This window comes from Galeopterus variegatus, unplaced genomic scaffold (assembly GCF_000696425.1).
Source record: "Galeopterus variegatus unplaced genomic scaffold, G_variegatus-3.0.2 Scaffold365, whole genome shotgun sequence".
NCBI classification, from domain to species: Eukaryota; Metazoa; Chordata; class Mammalia; order Dermoptera; family Cynocephalidae; genus Galeopterus; species Galeopterus variegatus.
The window spans coordinates 47,688-66,143 of NW_007726476.1; the positions used below are offsets into that span (position 1 = coordinate 47,688).

Genomic DNA, 18,456 nt, shown 5'->3' on the forward strand with positions numbered 1-18,456 from the left:
TGGCTGCCGGGAAAGCCTCGGCGCGGCCGGCACCATGAGGTGAGGGGCGCGCGGGCGGGGGCCGGGCCGGCCATTGTGCCGCGGGAGCCGCGACCCCCGCCGTCCCCGGAGCCCGCATTCCCTCTCCCGGTCCCGCGCGTCGCCCCGGTCTCCGGCGTCTTCCTCCCCTGTCCCCCTTTTGTCCCTTCTCATCTCGCTTGCTTTCTTGTCACCCTCGCCGGCGCTTCTGAGGGTGGTTGGGGGGGGTCTCGCCCCGCCGTCCCCCCGTTTTCCCCCTGATGCTCTTCTCTCTCCCAGGATGTCCCTTCCCAAATGTAATGGGCGCCGGGCTCCCCCCGGGCCCCCCAGCCCTGGCAGGAACAACCCCGGGAGGTGGGGAGGGGTTCGACCATCGAAGCGTTCGCGTTGCTGGGAAACAGGTATTTTTCCGTGTAGACGTACAAATTTCATGCGCTTTTCGTGCACAACTCTCGTGTTTCATTTAAAAAGGAAGAAAAGTTTGAAAGGTCTGAAATCTCTGCGGGAAATCAAGTGTCTCGGGTAGGGGTCGGTGAAGGTGCTGTGAAAGGTGACATTTCACGGGCGGGGGGAAGGGAAGGAATTTCTTGGGTCTCCACTGGGGCGGGCAGTCGAGGCTGGGATCAGTAAGTTGTTTGGGGTGTGCAAGCGGGGGCGGGGGGTTTGTTTGGAAAACCCTTTGCTCTCCTTCCTCTGTACCAGCCTGTGTTGCATTGCAGCAGCGGCTTTTTCCCTTTCCTCTATCATCAGTAAAACAGAAGCTCAATTATGTTTTCAGCCCCAAAGGAAAAGAATTGAACGTACTGGCGTAAAGTATTTTTTTTTAATTGATACGATAAAACATATGCTGTGATATTTTTCTTTTTTGTTTCTCCAATTGTGTAGGAGAAAAAAATCATGATGTGGTGTGTCATTCATTGGAGATTTTTTTCCCCCCAGTCTTCCCTAAGCCTGTTTTGTGTCCATAACCTTGGTCTTTTCGGATTGGTGCAGGACTTCGTGAGAAATGGGACTTGGTAGACTGAAGGTTGATCCATTCTGCGTTATCATCCTTAAAGGCCTTCCTTTTTGGTTAAACAATTGTGGATAAAGTAAATTACTCCATTTCTCTCTCCTGGAAGAGATAGTCTTACAGTTCATTTGGATTTGAATCTCCTTTGTGTTAAAGATTAATGGCCAACCGTTGCCAAGACCTTTATAATGTAATACAATGAGACTTGAATGATAAAATCTATAAATTCTGTCCCTTTGGCAAGAAAATGTCATGTCATTGGAATTCTTTCTCAATTTAAGTAGTTTCCATTTTAAACTTTAGTTTTCTTTTTTTTTTTTTTTTGTTAAGGCTGAATATGTTCCTATTTTGCTTTTTTAACATTTTTTTGATATCGCTGTGTTGTATTTTCATTTAAGCTTACTTTGAATTTAAACTGTTTCTTTGATTCCAAGTTACAGACCTTTATTTATACTGGCCTTAAAAAATGTGTTTAATCCTGAGTGTCTCTAAGTGACTGACCCCTTTTCCTTGGTTATTTCACACAAGTTATTTTTAAATGTAATGGATCAGTTTAAAAAGTAATTATGGCATACAAACCAAAAACCATAATTAATCTTTGTAAAATACAGCTTGAAAAACTTCAGTCATATGTGTAAGCATGGTTTGTTCGTTTTTAAAATCAAGTTACTGATGTCCTTGAAAACTCAGGAACTATAATCGAATATATATAATATTGTGTCTTGTAATACTACTTATTGTTGATATCTGCTTTAGAGATTTAATGCGGTAGGGGTCTTGCAGATCAGAACTAATCAGTTTTTTCAAGTTTTGATTGAGTTTATGTTAAAATTGAGAAATGTAAAACAGTGAAAGTGGATTATCTTAAAATTAAAACTACCGTAAAGTTGTCTAATTCAGAGGCTGTGAACCAAAAAAAAAAAAAAAAGTTAAAAGATTCGGGTATTCAGTAGTTTAATCACTATCATGTATAGTTGTTAGTCTGTCGCAGATAAATTATGTATTCACTTAAAAGTTCTTTTTCTAATAAAATAACTTTTTAAAAGCTCTCTTTTTGCTCTATTATTAAGTTTAGATAGGGAGGAATCACTGATTTACAGTAGGGTAAATATGGAACATGGTACACACACAGGTCTGAAAAGTTTGCTTAAGTAGTCTACAGTAATTCTTTATAGGCTAGTTTTGAATAATTTAAGAGTAGAAAAGAGGATCGGCTTTTCACTTTGGAAGGCATTGGATTATTTGGTAGGTGGTTTGTGCAGCTTGGGCAGGCACATTTCTTAGATACCTGTAAAAAGTAGGATGGTCTGGTATGGAGGTAAAAAAGCTTTTTGCTGCTTGTAAGTCTTTGAGATATTTTGGTGCTTAAGAAAGGGCGTTTCAGGTTGTATTAATATTGGCTTAGTCTCTATGATGCTTTCAAGTACTGTAAGACATAAATGTTAACCTTGTAAGTCAAGTTTTTTTTAGTTAATATTAAGGGGTAGTTTTGATGTTTCAAAGGCTGTCTAGAAATAGGAATGCTTGGGCAAGAATTTCATATTGGTCGGAATTCTGAAAAGAGGGTATGATGATATGTTACGGTGTAAGTATTTATGATGAGATCTCTCAGATGACTTTAATTTTAGGAATAGCAGGCTCACTTTGATATAATGGAATCTTACACAGAAGGGAACTGAATGATACTTAACGTCTTGAAAAACAGTCATAAGACATTCCACACATGTAAAATGCTGTATATATGTTTATTTAATATTTTGTTTAAAGATAAGGATTAAAAAAGTAGAAAAAGAATATTACTTATACAAGACTGTGGAAGGAGACCAAAAAAAAAAAAAAAAAAAAAAAAAAAAAAAAAAAAAAGGTACTTTTAGTGTCCCATCCGACTTTTTGGTTTTATTCTTATTTCTAATTTATGTAAAGTTTCAGAAGTATAAGATGCTTTGTGATTGAGGTATATACACATACACACTTAATATAGTGTATGCCTTTAATGATTGTATTTTTAAAATTAGTTGTTTAGTTACTGAAGTTTTTTTTTTTTTTTTTTTTTTTTTTTAACAGAAAGAGAATCTTGTCTGATCTAAAATAGTTACCTGTAGCCTCATGGCTGGGAAGAGCTGAGAAGGTTTTGTATTGACATTATTTGGTCCATATTAAATAGTCCAGACTTCCATGAGCAACTGTGACTTTCTCATATAGGAAGGTGTAATAGGGTTGTGAAGATTTGGCCAAGCCACTTACTAGCTGGGTGACCTTGTGCTAGTCACATTATTTCACTGATGTACTGTATTTTAAAGCAAATATGTAAAAATCGGGATAATTCTTTTTTGGGTAGTGAGGATCACGTGATAATAGAAGAGAAGGTGCTTTTTGTATATTTTGTAGGTGTTATAGAAGTATTTTACTCCTCTTGTTTAGAGACCTAGTTTTATTTCAGGCTAGTTGGGTAAAACTTTTGGGCAGTTTGCTTCTTCTCTGGACCTTATGTTTAGTTCAAGGATGTCAACTAGGTTACATTTTGCTTCTGTGCTAAAATTGGTAGTGGTTGCTGTGTTGATAAGGTCATTGATACATTTCTGGGCTTGGTGAGAAAGAGTGCCGTGATTCATTTGTAATGTTTGGTTGGTCCTAGATAGTGGCATTGATGAGTGATTCCTGGAGTGCTACTTATTTAACCATTTGTGATCTAGTCCAACCTTATTTCATAGATGAGGAAACTGTTCTAGAGGTTTCCTTCCTGTGTGTATTAAGGTCTTTGAAGTACTTCTTGTGATTTTGTTTATTTATGATATTGATAAATTTAACATACGTTTTAGAGTGTGGTACAATTAAGGGTCAGAAGATCCAGGTTTTATATGTTGACCTGTTAATGGAGCAAACTGGTAAAAAAATAGAGATAATCCTATTATTTCACAGGATTATTGTGTCCAGTGTGAAGCGAGATATCCATGAAAGGATACAAATAGTAGTCTCTCTGTTCCCATGACTCTTCATTTATACTTGTAGCTGTTGGATGTGTGACTTTCCCACAGAGGTTTATTTTAGGAGCAGGAGCCAAATTTTCATTTTTTTGAATGTCAGTATTGTAGTTATTTATTAAGTGAATAAATCTTGAATAAGTGTGGTTAGTAGAGAAAATTTACAAAAGTTTATATAGTATTCAAGGTTTTGGATACCTTGTTAGCCCAGTTGGAATAAGCAGATAAACTAGGCAGGCACCATTTGGCTGGTATAGAAGAAATGACATACTGGATTGATAGCTTTGGTTATTGATCCTACACACAGCTTAAAACAGGGGTGATATATAACTTGTAAAACACCCAGTCTTTATCATGAGTATAAGACAGATATGGAAAAATGTGATTTCAATTTTTAAGCTTTTGTGGGGGACTAACAGGATACTTAAATCCTTCCTGTGCCAACCTACAGTTGTCTTTTCCTCTTTTTTATTTTCTCCCTTCTTTTTGAAATTGATTATGAAGTTTTCAGAGTAGAAGCTGGAAGGAAATTCCTTGTCAGACTTTCTGGGAAGTAGTCTCTAACTTTATTCCCCCTCCTGCAGCTTTTACTGTGTGTTCCTATGCACTCTGCATATTTTTTGCTATTGTGTTTATTACACTGTCTTTTAATTATCTGCATCTGTTTGTCCCTCTTCATTGTAAGCTCCTTGAAGGCAGGGACTGCATTTTTATATTCACTGTACCAGCAAAATACTTGGCAAACAGTGGGTGGGGGCCCACATATGTGTTTGACTTTGTGGTGTTTAAATCTATTCATTAACAATAACAGTCACTGTTTTTGGAGTACCTGTGATTTTCTAGAAGCTATATTGGGCACTGTAAGGTATAATATGGTGTTTGGCAGGTACTAAATGTTAATAAAATTATTTAATTAACAAATAAACAAAACCCAGCATCCTGACCACAAGAATAGGTGTAGAATTTGTTTATCACTCCTACAGGAAGCTCATAAGTGGCCAGAGAGAGACTCAGGTTTGTTTAACTCCAAAGCCATTTGGGAGGATACCATGTTTTCTTGACATCATTATTATATCCTGAACTAATAAGAAGGGCCATCATTCTGTTTGTTTCTTTGATCAAAGAACTCATGAATATTTTTGAGCAGTAAGCTTGTGTATCTCTATTGGTTTAGATGTTTTCTACTCCATTTAATGCTTGCTTTGCTTTCTTATCAGTGCTTGAAATACTAATAGCTGGATATTTCATGATATTCATGAAGGAAGATGTATTAGTCAGCTCGGCTTGCCATAACAAAATACTACAGAGTGGGTGGCTTAAACAACAGAAATTTATTTTCTCGCAGTTCTGGAGGCTGGAAGTCCAAGATCAGGTTGCTAGCATGGTCAGGTTCTGGTGAGGGCTCTCTTCCTGGCTTGCCAGAGACTGCCTTTTCTTTGTGTCCTCACTAAGTGGGGGGAGTGGATGGGGGTGGGAGTGGGAAGCTGGGGATGGGATTTCTCTCACTTCTTATAAGGCAACTGGTCCTATTGGATTAGGGCTCCTTCCTTATGACCTCTTTAACCTTTATTACTTTCTAAAAGCTCTATCTCCAAATACAGTCACCTTGGGGATTAGGGCATCAACATATACATTTTGGCAGGGCATAATTCAGTCCATAGCAGAAGATATCTACTTTTTTTTTTTTTTTGTTAGTACATACATCTTTGGAATAAGGTAATCTGTGATTCTTAAGTGAATGATAGATAGGTTTTGTTTTCAGTAATTTTAATGTAGAAATCATTTACTAAAGAAGATAAATTGGCAGGGGGTTGATTTATGCAAGAGACCTTATATTTTCTCGAAATATCTTTACATGGGAAGCTTCTGTTTTACAGAGATTCTTATAAATTTAATTAACATGAAATTTCCCCGAAGAATCATGAAGCAATGTACTTCTATAAGTGCAGAGGTTGCACAGTGTGGAGTAAAAAGTACAGGCTTCAAAGTCAATTGGGTTTGAGTTCTAGTTTTGATGTTTATTAACTAATTGATTTTTGAGTAGGTTACAATCTTTTCTTGAGATTTCAATTTCTTCTCTGAATTGGAGATAATTTCTGCATTCAAAGTTGTTGGGAATATTAAGTAAAATCCTGGTACAACATTTGTCACACAAAATGGGCTTGATAAGAGTAAACCCCCTATTTCTGTGAAAGTCTGACATCTCTTAAGTTTATGTTAAGAATGTGAAAAATCATGTAAAATGGTGCAGCTAGTTTAGAAAACAATTTGGCAATTCTTCAGAAAGTTAAACGTAGAGTTATCATATGACCCAGCAATTTCACTCCTAGGTATATACACAAGATAAATGAAAACATACTTCCACACTAAAATTTGTACACAAATGTACATTAGCAGCATTCATTATTCATAGTAGCCCAAAAGTGGAAACCCAAATGTCCCTCAGCTGATGAATGGATAGTGGAAATATGGTATATCCATAAAATGGTATGACGTGTGACCATCAAAAGGAATGAAGTAATGATATGTGCCACAGCAGGAATGGAAGGACAGGAGATTGAGGGGGACCTCTAAAGCACGAATGGTACGTTATTCTAAGTGAAGGGAGCCAGACAGAAAAGGCCATATATCATATGATTCCTTTTATGTGAAATGGCAGATGCGTAGAGACAAAAAGTAGATTGGTAGTTGCCAGGGATGAGGGAGGAATGGGAAGTGACTACTTTTAAGGCTATGTATGGGCTTGCTTTCTGGGTGATGAAAATGTTTTGGAATTAGGCAGTGGTGATATTTGCACAACCTTGTGATTATACTAAAAACCCTTGAATTTCACACTTTATTTTTTTATTACTGTTTTTGGCAGCTGGCTGGTGGAGGGAGCTAACCCCAGACCTTGGTGTTCTCAGCACTACACTCTAACCAACGGGGCTAACCAGCCAGAATTTTACACTTTAAAAATGATGAATTTTATTTATTTATTTATTATTATTATTATTATTTTTTTTTTAAAAAGATGACAGTAAGGGGGATCTTAACCCTTGACTTGGTGTTGTCAGCACCACGCTCATGAGTGAACCGGCCATCCCTATATGGGATCCGAACCCAGGGCCTTGGTGTTAGCAGCACCGCACTCTCCCGAGTGAGCTACTGGCCGGCCCAAAAATGATGAGTTTTATGGCATGTGATTTATATCTCAGTTACCCTCCCCACTATCCTTGGATTATTATTTTTTCTTATTCAAGACAGAGCCACTGGGCTTTTCTCTATAGGGAACCCCGCAGGTGGGAGTGCTGAAGTGGAAACCTTGATAGTGGTGCCTTTCAGAGGCCTCAAGAAGTTCTGGAGCTAAATCTTCAGGTTAACGTAGAAGCCATCTCTCTGTAGTCCTGTTGTAGGTAAGGGTGACTAAGGTCACTGATAAAATGTGATGAAGCAAATTTGTTGGAATCTTCAGAAAACTTTAATCTGTATGGTGATTTTCCTGGGTCTGTTTATAATAGTCTCAAAAACCCCAAAGAGTTTTGTCTTTGGGAAGTGAGGTAGTCATGATGACATCTTTAAATGAACTAAGTACTTTCTAGTGGTAAAGGCCTTCTAGAACATCTGGTCTTGGTAGCAGTACATCTGATGATAATGAAATCAGAATGACTACCTTTAACTGTGCTTTAGAGGTCCTCATCTCTTGTCATTTTTGGTGGCTGTGTTATATTTGTCCGCAGGTGGGAGTGCTGAAGTGGAAACCTTGATAGTGGTGCCTTTCAGAGGCCTCAAGAAGTTCTGGAGCTAAATCTTCTGGTTAACGTAGAAGCCATCTCTCTGTAGTCCTGTTGTAGGTAAGGGTGACTAAGGTCACTGATAAAATGTGATGAAGCAAATTTGTTGGAATCTTCAGAAAACTTTAATCTGTATGGTGATTTTCCTGGGTCTGTTTATAATAGTCTCAAAAACCCCAAAGAGTTTTGTCTTTGGGAAGTGAGGTAGTCATGATGACATCTTTAAATGAACTAAGTACTTTCTAGTGGTAAAGGCCTTCTAGAACATCTGGTCTTGGTAGCAGTACATCTGATGATAATGAAATCAGAATGACTACCTTTAACTGTGCTTTAGAGGTCCTCATCTCTTGTCATTTTTGGTGGCTGTGTTATATTTGTCAACTTGGTAGGGGAGAAACTTTATAAAGAACCCAAGAACTTAAGTAAAATAAAACAAATAGCTCTTTCGGTCAAATCTCAAGGGAGGAGTCCATATTGTTTGTTTTACAGTTCAGTGAAGGGATCTTTCTCTGCAGGTTTTATAATTATTAAATATTGGTTATTTGAGTATCTACTTTGTTCCAAATCCTATTAGACTGGTATGGCAGGCAAAGTTGTGACTGTTCAATCTTTAACAATTTAAGATTTGTGAATCTTAAGTTTTCATTTAAAACTTAGTTTTTATTTCATTATAGTCTCCTTAATCTTTGTATTTGCAGTATTTTTAGAAAATAAGGGCCTGCCAGTTAGCTCAGTTGGTTAGAGCATGGTGCTGATAACACCAAGGTCCAGGGTTCAATGCCTGTACCAGCCAGCTGCCAGGAAAAAAAAAAAAAAAAAAAAAAAAACCGATTACTGTTGTCCAAATAAATGTCTGGTCAGTGTTTTTGTTTTTAAATTACTTTTTTTCTTTTCTTTCTGAAACAATTCAGATTTTGCACAGATTTTAGAAGGTATGGAAAGTATAAAGATGTTAAAAACTCAAATCCAAACCATCTAGAATTTTAATATTTTGACGTATAGCTTTATAGACTTTTTGTAATGCATATGCAGCCATAAATGTGCTTGTGTGTATGAGTATGTTTTACATAAAAGTGAGATTGTGTAATTTAAAAATGGAATTATACTATATATATTGTGTATTTTGTACCTGACCCCTTTCCATGTAATTTTTGTCACTAAATACTGATTTAGATAATTTTTAGTGAGTACATAGTATTTCATAGCTTTGGATGGATGACCTTATCTACTTGTTTAATCTCTTAGGGGTGGACTTTTAGATTTGTTTCAATATTTTTAACTATTTTGTAATTGTAAAACAACACTGACATGAATATCTTTGGATATATATCTTTTTGCACATATCTGATTATATTTTAGGATAAGTTTCTGGAAATAAAATCAAGGAATAGTACTTCCTTCTTTAGTTTTTCTGTCTAGTCTGCCTGTGTCCTGCCAGGTCTACTTCCATCTGCTTCTGTCCATCTCACCAGCATTGCTCAAGTCCAGGCCACTGTAGCTCTCTCTTGAACAATTAGTGTTTTTTCACTTCCAGTCTCCCCCATTTTCTATGCATCACTCAGAGTGGTCTTCAAGTGGAAATGAGATACTGTTATTCCTTTCCTAAAGCCTTTAATGGCATCTTATTCTAATAATAAAACTAAAATTATTAAGGTCTTGTGTGATCTGGTTCTGTATTCCTGGTTCCCAGCACAGGCCTCTGTGAGTGTGCAAATAAGTATTTGAGTGAATAATAAATAAAATTGCCAGACTAAGGGAAATTTTATCAGTTTTTGATACATATTACCGAATTAGCAACACTACAGGAGAGTTCTAGTTTCTCCACATTCACTCAGGGCATTATCAACTATTTTAATCTTTGCCAGTCTGATAGGCAAAAGGTGTTATCTCATTATTTGAATTTGTATTTCTTTGATTACTAGTAGGGATGAACATCTCTTCATGTGTTTATTGGACATCTCTATTTTTGTTTGAATTGTCTGGTCATGTGCCTTGGGCTGTATAGTCTTTCTTGTAATGATTTATAATATCTTAAGGATATTAATCCTTCCTTTATAGTGCATGTATATTATATCAGTTACCTACTGCAGGTGGTTTGGTTACAAACCACCTCACAGCCTAGTAAAACATGGATGGGTTGGCTGGTCTCATCTGGACTCACTCATGTGTTTTCATTCACTTGGCTGGGTTCATCTGGCTGTATGTTATGTGTTGCCCCTTGCACCTCCTCACTTAGCATTAGTAGCCTTCTGTGAGAGCATGCCCCAGAATGTCAGCTCTTACCAAACCTCTGCTTGCATCCTGGTTGTTTATGTCTCCTTGGCCAAAGCAAGTCACATGGTCAAGCCCAGAGTAGTGTGGGAGGAGAGGACACAAGGACAGGTAAAAAGGTGTGTGGATTATTAGAGGCCATGATGTAAAATCCATTACATGTTCTTCTAAATTTGTTATTTGTTTTTAAATTTTATTTGTTTTGGTATAGAAGTTTTAAAATTTCTTGTTAAATCCTTCAGTCTTGGTAAAGTTTCTTGGTATAGTTTCTGCCTTTGGTGTCATGCCTTCCACAACCTAAAGTTATACACATATTCACCTACATTTTCTTCTACAACTTTTTTTTTTTTCCTTTTTGTCTTTTTTCGTGTCCGGCAACTGATCGCAACCCTCGGTGTTGCGCTCACAACCGGTCTGTATGTGGGGTCTGTATGTGGGATCCAGACCCTTGGCGGGAGCCGCTGCGCTCCCAAGGGGCACACTGTAGCAGTGCGCCACCTGGCCAGCCCTTCTACAACTTTTATGGTATCGTTTATGTTTAAATTTAGGCCACCAAAAAAATGAAAGAAAAAAAAATTTAGGCCACCTGAAATTTGGTGTAAGATAGGAGGTTAGTATCTAACTAAATGTCAAATATTTAGTCATTTGTCAGCATCATTTGTTGAATATTCATCCTTTTCCACTGATTTGAAATGCCATATTCGTTGTATACTGAATTACCAAATGGTTCTGTTTTTGGACTAATTATCTAATTCTATGCTAGTACCTCACTTTTATTTACTCTAACTGTATATTTTAAAATCTAATAAGGGACGTTACTATTTATTTTCTTCAAAACTTGATTCTGTTTAATATATTCTCTCAGGTTAGTTTTAGAATCATTTTATGAATTAAAAACAATAAAAATGAAATAAAAAATAAAAATTACACCCCCCCAAACCCGTTTGGGTTTACTTAGAATTGTGTTAAATTAATGGGCTAATATAGGTAGGGGAGGGAATTGGCCCTTTGATAATACTGAGTTTTCCATTCTTTTGTCTTCCATATATTCATGTTTTTATTTCATCTTTAGTAAAAGTGCGGCAACACTTTAGTTTCTAGTTTAATAGTTTGGACATGGTACCTTTAATTAAAACAGTTTTTGTATGCTTAGAAATTTAATGCATACTCTTTAATATGTAAAAATAATATATATATATATATATGTAAAAGCATATATAAACAACTTTTAGCTTGTTTTGTCACAAGTACATCTGTTCCTATTTTTCTTTGTCTTAATTTTATTTAAAATGTATGTATTTAGGGCCAGCCCGGTGGCAGTGTGCCATTTGGGAGCGGTGCTCCCGCTGAGGGTTCGGATCCCATGTGGAGACCAGTTCCGCTCAGCGCGGTGCGGGCGCGACACCGAGGGTAGCCCTGCTACTGGTCAGTAAAAAAAGACAAAAAGGAAAAAAAAATGTATGTATTTAAAGCATAAAGCTTGTGTTTTTCTTTTTTCTTTTTTTTTTTTTTGTCCTTTTTGAGACTGGCCGCACTGCGCTCAGCCAGTGAGCACTGGGAGCATTGCGAGTGAACTGGTCATCCCTATATAGGATCCGAACCCGTGGCGGGAGCGCCACTGCGCTCCCAGCGCCGAGTGCGCCACGGGCTCAGCCCATAAAGCTTGTGTTTTTAAAAAGGTTTTTCCTCTGCTAAGTAACTTAATTCTAGTGTTGGCATTTATACTCCTCAGTTTTCTTAGTTTTAAAAAACACAACAGTTAACAGTTATTGAGCACTTACTGTCTGGAAAATTTACATATTAGCTCATTTAATACTCCTCTAACAACTTATAAGATAGGAACTGTTGTTATCCCCATTTTTTAGACAAGGAAACTGAGGCACAGAGTTAAGTGACTTGCTAGGGGTCACCCAGCTAGTAAACAGTGGAACTGAGATTCTCTCTCAGGCAGTCTGGTTCCAGAGCCCATGGTTTTAACAATTAAGCTCTTGGGCCTTTCTGTAATACAGTAATAGTTAACTTTTATGAACTGAGGGCTAAAAGTACTTAAATTTTTTAAATGTTGATGTGTGAGTGAATAATTTATTTTTCCTTGTGATTTCACCATATAAGCGGTGTTTACTTTCTGAAAATAATTGGTCCAAGAACAAGGGCATATAGAATGAATTGACCTAGAACATTTCAGAGATAATAGTACATAGCAGGGGTGGGGAGAAAAGGCTTTATTTGGGTTTAATCTTGAATAATGAAACAAAATTATGAAAACATGTTATAGTTAGAATGGAAGAAGAATGAATCAAGTGTTGGTTGCTTTAAAAGTGTTTGCGTAATTTTTATGACAAAATTGCAAGGTAGCACGAAAGTATATATTCTTCATATTATGATGGACTTTTCCAGTATGATCATAAAGAAAGTCATTTTCATCAGAATATTTGAGGGCTTCATTACTTTTCCTAGGGGCTTTACTTTGATTTTTCAGATCATTTTCTTTTAACCTCTTAGTAAACTTATCTTTGTTAGCTCCAAGCTTGCTCCAATCATTACCTGATTATATCTGTTAAAATGCTTTCAGCTGCCAGTAACAAACATACAAAGTGCTTACACATTAAGAAAATTTATTTCCTGGAATTGGTAGTTGAGATGCAGGGCAGGCTGCACGCACACTACACTACACTGACGAGTGGCTCCCGGGTATGTTTTGCTGTCTTTGGTATTTGCTTCATCTTCACATAGGCTGTAGGATTTCCACTCAGACTCAGTAATTCTTGGAGGAAGTAGGACCATCACTTCTTGTGTGCCCTTTTCTTAAACTCTCTTGAGGTATAATTTACATACAGCTAAATGCATAAATCATAAGTATTCATGCAGCTTGGTGAATTTTTACTATATATACACACCTGTGTATACAAACCTGTGTAGCCACCAACCAGGTCAGGATACAAAACGTACTTATCACCCTTTTGAGGTCCCTCATGCTCCTTCCTAGTTAGTATCTCTCTCAAATCTTCATTTTTCCCAGTGGCATTGCCATTGGTTGGAAACAGTTTTCATCAATTTTCAGTGACTTCACGAAGGCCTGCATTTTTTGGAAAGTTTGTTGCTTTCACTTTGTAGATGATTTGCGTTGTGTTGCTTTGTCAATCCCTGGGAGACTGACAGTGCAAGGGTGAAATGGGCCGATATAGAGGCTAATGCTGCCTTGGGAGAGTTGTTTGATGGGAACCAATTTCATAAATGGTTAGTTTATTAGTGGATATTTTTGTGTTAGAATTATTCTTGTTTCCTTTGCAACTTCTAGGAGTCTGACTGAACTTTCATATTAAGACCCTCTACCTATTTTGTCTCATATTACATTTTTGTATATATAGTCATGTGCTGCAGAATTGTATAAACAATGATGTTTCTGTCAATGAGGGTCTGCATATACAATGGAGGTCCTGTAAGGGTATAATGCCTATACCGTATAGCTTAGTGTATAGTAGGCTATCCTCTTAGGTTTATGTAAGTACATTCCATGATGTTCGCACAACAGTGAAATCACCCAATGACACATTTCTTAGAATGTATTCCTGTCACTAAGCAATAAATGACTGTTTTTCTGGATTCTTTAATTTTTTTTACATTTTTTTTTTCCTTTTTGTCTTTTTTCGTGACCGGCAACGGGATTGCAACCCTCGGTGTTACCCCCGCACCTCGCTCAGCCAGTGAGCAGGAACCCGGTCTGTATGTGGGATCCAAACCCTCGGCGGGAGCGCTGCCGCGCTTCCCAAGGTGCGCCACCGGTCCGGCCCTACATTTTTTCCCCTATTATTTTAAATTTTAATTTCTTTGGATTCTGTAATTTATTACATTTGTCTGTTACTCCCCTCCAGTCTGTTATCTATGCAGCAGAGAGATCTTTCTGTGAAATTGAGAAATGATCAGCTCAGCCTCATGTCAAAAATACTTCAATGGCTTCTAGTTGCTCTTAGAATTATGACCAAGCTCTTCTGTATTATGGCCTAAATCTTTCATGATTGTTCTTGCTTTGTGATTCCAAAGTTAGTAGAATATCCCCCAAAAGATCAGTCTTCAAAGATCACTTTTAATATAAATAAAGATGGGCATGGATGTGATCCATTCCCTTATGCTCACAGTTGAGTGGGAAGGAGGCATTAATCAATTTTTAAGAGCTGTGAAGAGCAGTCCATGGTACCATGAGAGTAAGGACTATTTCATATATTTTTGGTTGATTCCTTTCTAAATAATGTCTTTCTCAAAAAATACTTAACAATTTTCTCCAGTATTTATGCCTCTTAGTTACAGCAGATTGCCAGTATTACTTTGTGTTGCTTTAGTAAAGTGCTATTTTGTCCTACTTTAAGGGATAATCCCTTGGAGTGTTATCTTTTTACTTTATATTCCTCTGGATATGGAAGTTTTTCAAGGTATTTTCATTTTGGGGGGAGATAGTCAAGTTTAATAGAATTAGCATTGATTTCTGTTTACTAACTGTGAGACTTTGATTGTCCCAAACTTCAGTTTCTTTCTCTGCAAAATGGAATTAGTAGTTTATTGCCTTGTTTTGAGATTTGCCATAATGTATTTAGAGGATTTATGAATTTGGTGTATTCTATTTATTGCTTTCTTCTAGAGTTCAAGCTCCTGAATGTTCTTTTGCCTTTTTTTCTTTAACTTTTAATATGAGAGTTTGTTTTTGGGCACTCTAAAAATAAGTAGCCTGTTAAATTCTTAGAGTAGCTATATTTTAAAATGATGTTTTAAAACGTGTTCAGATGAACCTTTAAATTAAAAACCAGCCCCTGGAGTGTAGAACAGTTATTGCCATTTGGAACTAGGCTCCCCCCCACCCCCCATATCTCACTCTACCTTGCCTTTATAATGCTTGGTCCTTACATGGTAGTAAACTTCCTCCTCAAAAAGAAAAAGAAAAAGAAAAAAAATCTTTCACCTGCATCCTGTGGCACACAGATGAGATGTCTCAACCTGGCATTCAGGGCCCTTTGAAAAACAGTCCAGCTGTGCCTTTCAGTGCTCCCCACTTGAGTTCTTTTTAGGGAATTTTGGTCTCAATACTTTCGTTCTCTTGTCTTCTGGAAGGCTGCCTTCTCTGTGCTTACCTCGGTTCCACTCTTGCTTCAGTTTCCTCTTATAGTTTGTCTTTAACAAACATTCCAGGCTAAGTCTCTCTCCCTTCTTGAACTCATAGCATCTGTTGACCATCCAGTTCATTTGGTACTTGAGATACACATTTTCCCTCAAAAAACGAACATTTCCCCAAACACTTTGTGTTATGGTGGGTACAACCAGAGTCTTCCAGTAACTTTTTATGGATAAATTAAAAAACTGAACTCATAATTGATTTTTTTTTTAAATGCTTTCTCATTTTAATTCTTTAGCTGAGTCATCTGATTTTTTTCATAAAGGTGTTGGGACACCTTTAAACAATATTAACGCAGTACGTTTTGGATAAGTGATAAAGATATTATGGTGTTTAACATTTGGGTAAAAGTTTTAATATGTACTTTAAAGCAAAAAGACAACACATCAAATTTATATTTTGTTTTTAGTTTTCTTACCTGGAAATCTTCTACAAAATAAGTATCCTACTACCCAATCAGTGATCCTGTTTCCCTTAAACAGATTGTTACAGTTCTTTCCATCTGAGACTGTAGAAAGTACTAAAATTAAAAACTAATTCAGTAAGTTTTTAAAAAAATATAAACGTATACTATAGATCTTGGGTACAATTATGAGGTAGGCAGTTTTTTTTGTGACCTCCAAATCGATTCTTCCCCTATTTTCTTAAATACCTATAATTTTCAGTCTGGATTCTCCAGAGAAACAGAACCAGTATTATTTGTTTAAAGGAATTGCATTGGCTCACGTGATTGTGGGAGCTGGTAAGTCCAAAATTTGTAAAGCAGACTGGCAGCCTGGAAACTCAGGGATGAATTGATGTTGCATCTTGAGACTGAAATTTGTAGGACAGGCCTCTAGGCGGAAAGTCAGACAGGATTTCTGTGTTACGGTCTTGAGGCAGAATTCCTTCCATGCCTTTTCTAGCTTCTCTTGTTTGCTGGCAATTCTTGGCATTCCTTGGCTTGTAGATACATCACTTCAGTCTTTTGCTTCTGTGGTCACATGGCTATTTTTTCCATGTGTCTCTGTCTTCACATGGCGTTTTCCTCCTACTCTAAGTATACCAACCTCTACTCCAGGGTGACCTCTTCTTAACTAATTACATCTGCAGTGATTTTGTCTCTAAATAAGGTCACATTCTGAGGTACTGAGGATTAGGACTTCAACATCAGCTCTTGCCTGATTTTCCCATTTGGGTATGGACCACAACTTTGGTCTCATTCATCTCTCACCTTAGCAAGACAGATGACAAAGGGAGACATACATACACACACATTAAAAATTAATATATGCAAAGACTGCACAAGAAAGCTACTAGAACTAATACATGAATTCAGCAAAGTTGCAGTGTACAAGAGCAGCACACAAAAATCGGTTATGTTTCTGTATGCTGGCAATGAACAAACCTAAGAGAAACTAAAAAAGCAATTCCATTTACTGTAGCATCTGAAGGAATATAATACCTAGGAATCAATTTAACCAAGGCAGTGAAATACTTGGACACTGAAAACTACAAAATAATGCTGAAAGAAATTATGGAATACCTGAGTAAATAAAATGACATTTCATGTTCATGAATTGAAAGACAATATTGTTAAGAGGAGAGTACTATCCAAAGTGAGATACAGATACAGTACAGTCCCTCTAAAAACCCCAGTGGTGTTTTTTTGCAAAAACAGGAAAACCAATTCTAAAATTCATATGGAATTTCAAGGGACCTCAACTAGCCAAAACAGTCTTGAAAAAGAACAAAGTTGGAGGAGGTACACTTCCCAATTTCAGAACTTACTACAAAGGTACAGTAATCAAAATAGTGAGGTACTAGCATAAGGACAGAGAGATCTATGAACAGAATTGAGAACTCAGAAGTAAACTCTTAACATATGTAGTCAATAGATTTTTTTTTTTATTTTTATTTTTATTATTATTATTATTATTATTTTTTAAAGATGACCGGTTAGGGGATCTTAACCCTTGACTTGGTGTTGTCAGCACCACGCTCAGCCAATGAGCGAACCGGCCATCCCTATATGGGATCCGAACCCGTGGCCTTGGTGTTATCAGCGCCCGTCAATAGATTTTTTGACAAGGGTGTTAAGACCATTCAGTGGAGGGAAGGATAATTTTTTCATTAATGCTGGGGAAATGGTATTCCCAGGTCTTTAGAAAGAGTTTAGTGTTTTCTCCTTACAACATCAGTACCTACCTCTAATTCAGTTTCTCAACCTTGGCACTATTGACATTTGGGACTAGATAATGTGTTGTGGGGTTGTCAACTGTGTGATGTTTACGAGTATCCCTGGTTGCTACCCATTAGATGCTAGTAGCACACTTTCCAACCTTTCCCCCCCAGTAGTGACAACCAAAATGTCTCCAGACATTGCCAGAAGTTTACAGGGGCCCAAATCGCCCCAGTTGAGAACTGCTTCAATTCTGTAATATCAGGAACTATGGTATAACTTATAAATTTGAAACATGTTAACATATCTAAAATATTTAAATGTCTTATATTTAAATGAAAAGAGGTGTTACTCATGCATTTTCCTACTTTAATTACAAAACGCACATAACTATTTGGTTACTTAGACTTTAATGTGCTTGCCTGGTAATCCAACCACAATTTATGAACAGTGTTTCAAGAAAGAAAAATCATTTTCTAGGGCCAGCCGGTGGCTCAGTTGTGAGAGTGTGGTGCTGACAGCACCAAATCAAGGGTTAAGATCCCCTTACAGGTCATCTTTTTAAAGAAAAAAAAAAAAAAACATTTTCAGTCTGAAATATCGGTTGATATAAGTCCACTTGTAAGTTAGGAACTACCTGAAGATGGGAAAAAATAAAAACCACCCAGCTTTTGAATTTTAACATAAGTGAAATGAAAAAAACTAAAACACTGTCAAAGAAATTGTACTTCAATGTTAGTTCAATGCAAATTTTTAAAAATAACTTGTTTTTTTTTTATTATTTTTATTTTGTCAATATACAATGTAGTTGATTATTGTGTCCCATCACCGAAACCTCCCTCCCTCCTCCCTCTCTCCCCTCCCACCCAGGTGTGTCCCCTCCATTTTCTTGTTGTAAGAACTTCAAAAAAAAAATTGTGGTTGTTATATCTTCCTCCCCCCCCCATTTTTTTTTTTTTGTTGTTGTTTGTTTTTGTGTGTGTGTGTGAGAGTGTGTGTGTGTGTGTGTGTGTATGTATGTGTGTGAATTGATTCATTCACCTTTAGCTCCCTCCAATAAGTGAAAACATGTGGTATTT

General features: G+C 37.0%; 1 protein-coding gene across 1 annotated transcript in view; it reads left to right on the forward strand.

Moving 5' to 3' along the window:
- The first annotated feature begins 7 nt into the window (after positions 1-7).
- Positions 8-18,456, forward strand: part of ENAH (enabled homolog (Drosophila)) — a 168,665-nt gene continuing 150,216 nt past the window's right edge. The window contains exon 1 of the mRNA XM_008567993.1: positions 8-39. Within this exon, the coding sequence (XP_008566215.1) occupies positions 35-39 (5 nt within the window). The 5' untranslated portion in view covers positions 8-34. The remainder of the gene's footprint in view (positions 40-18,456) is intronic.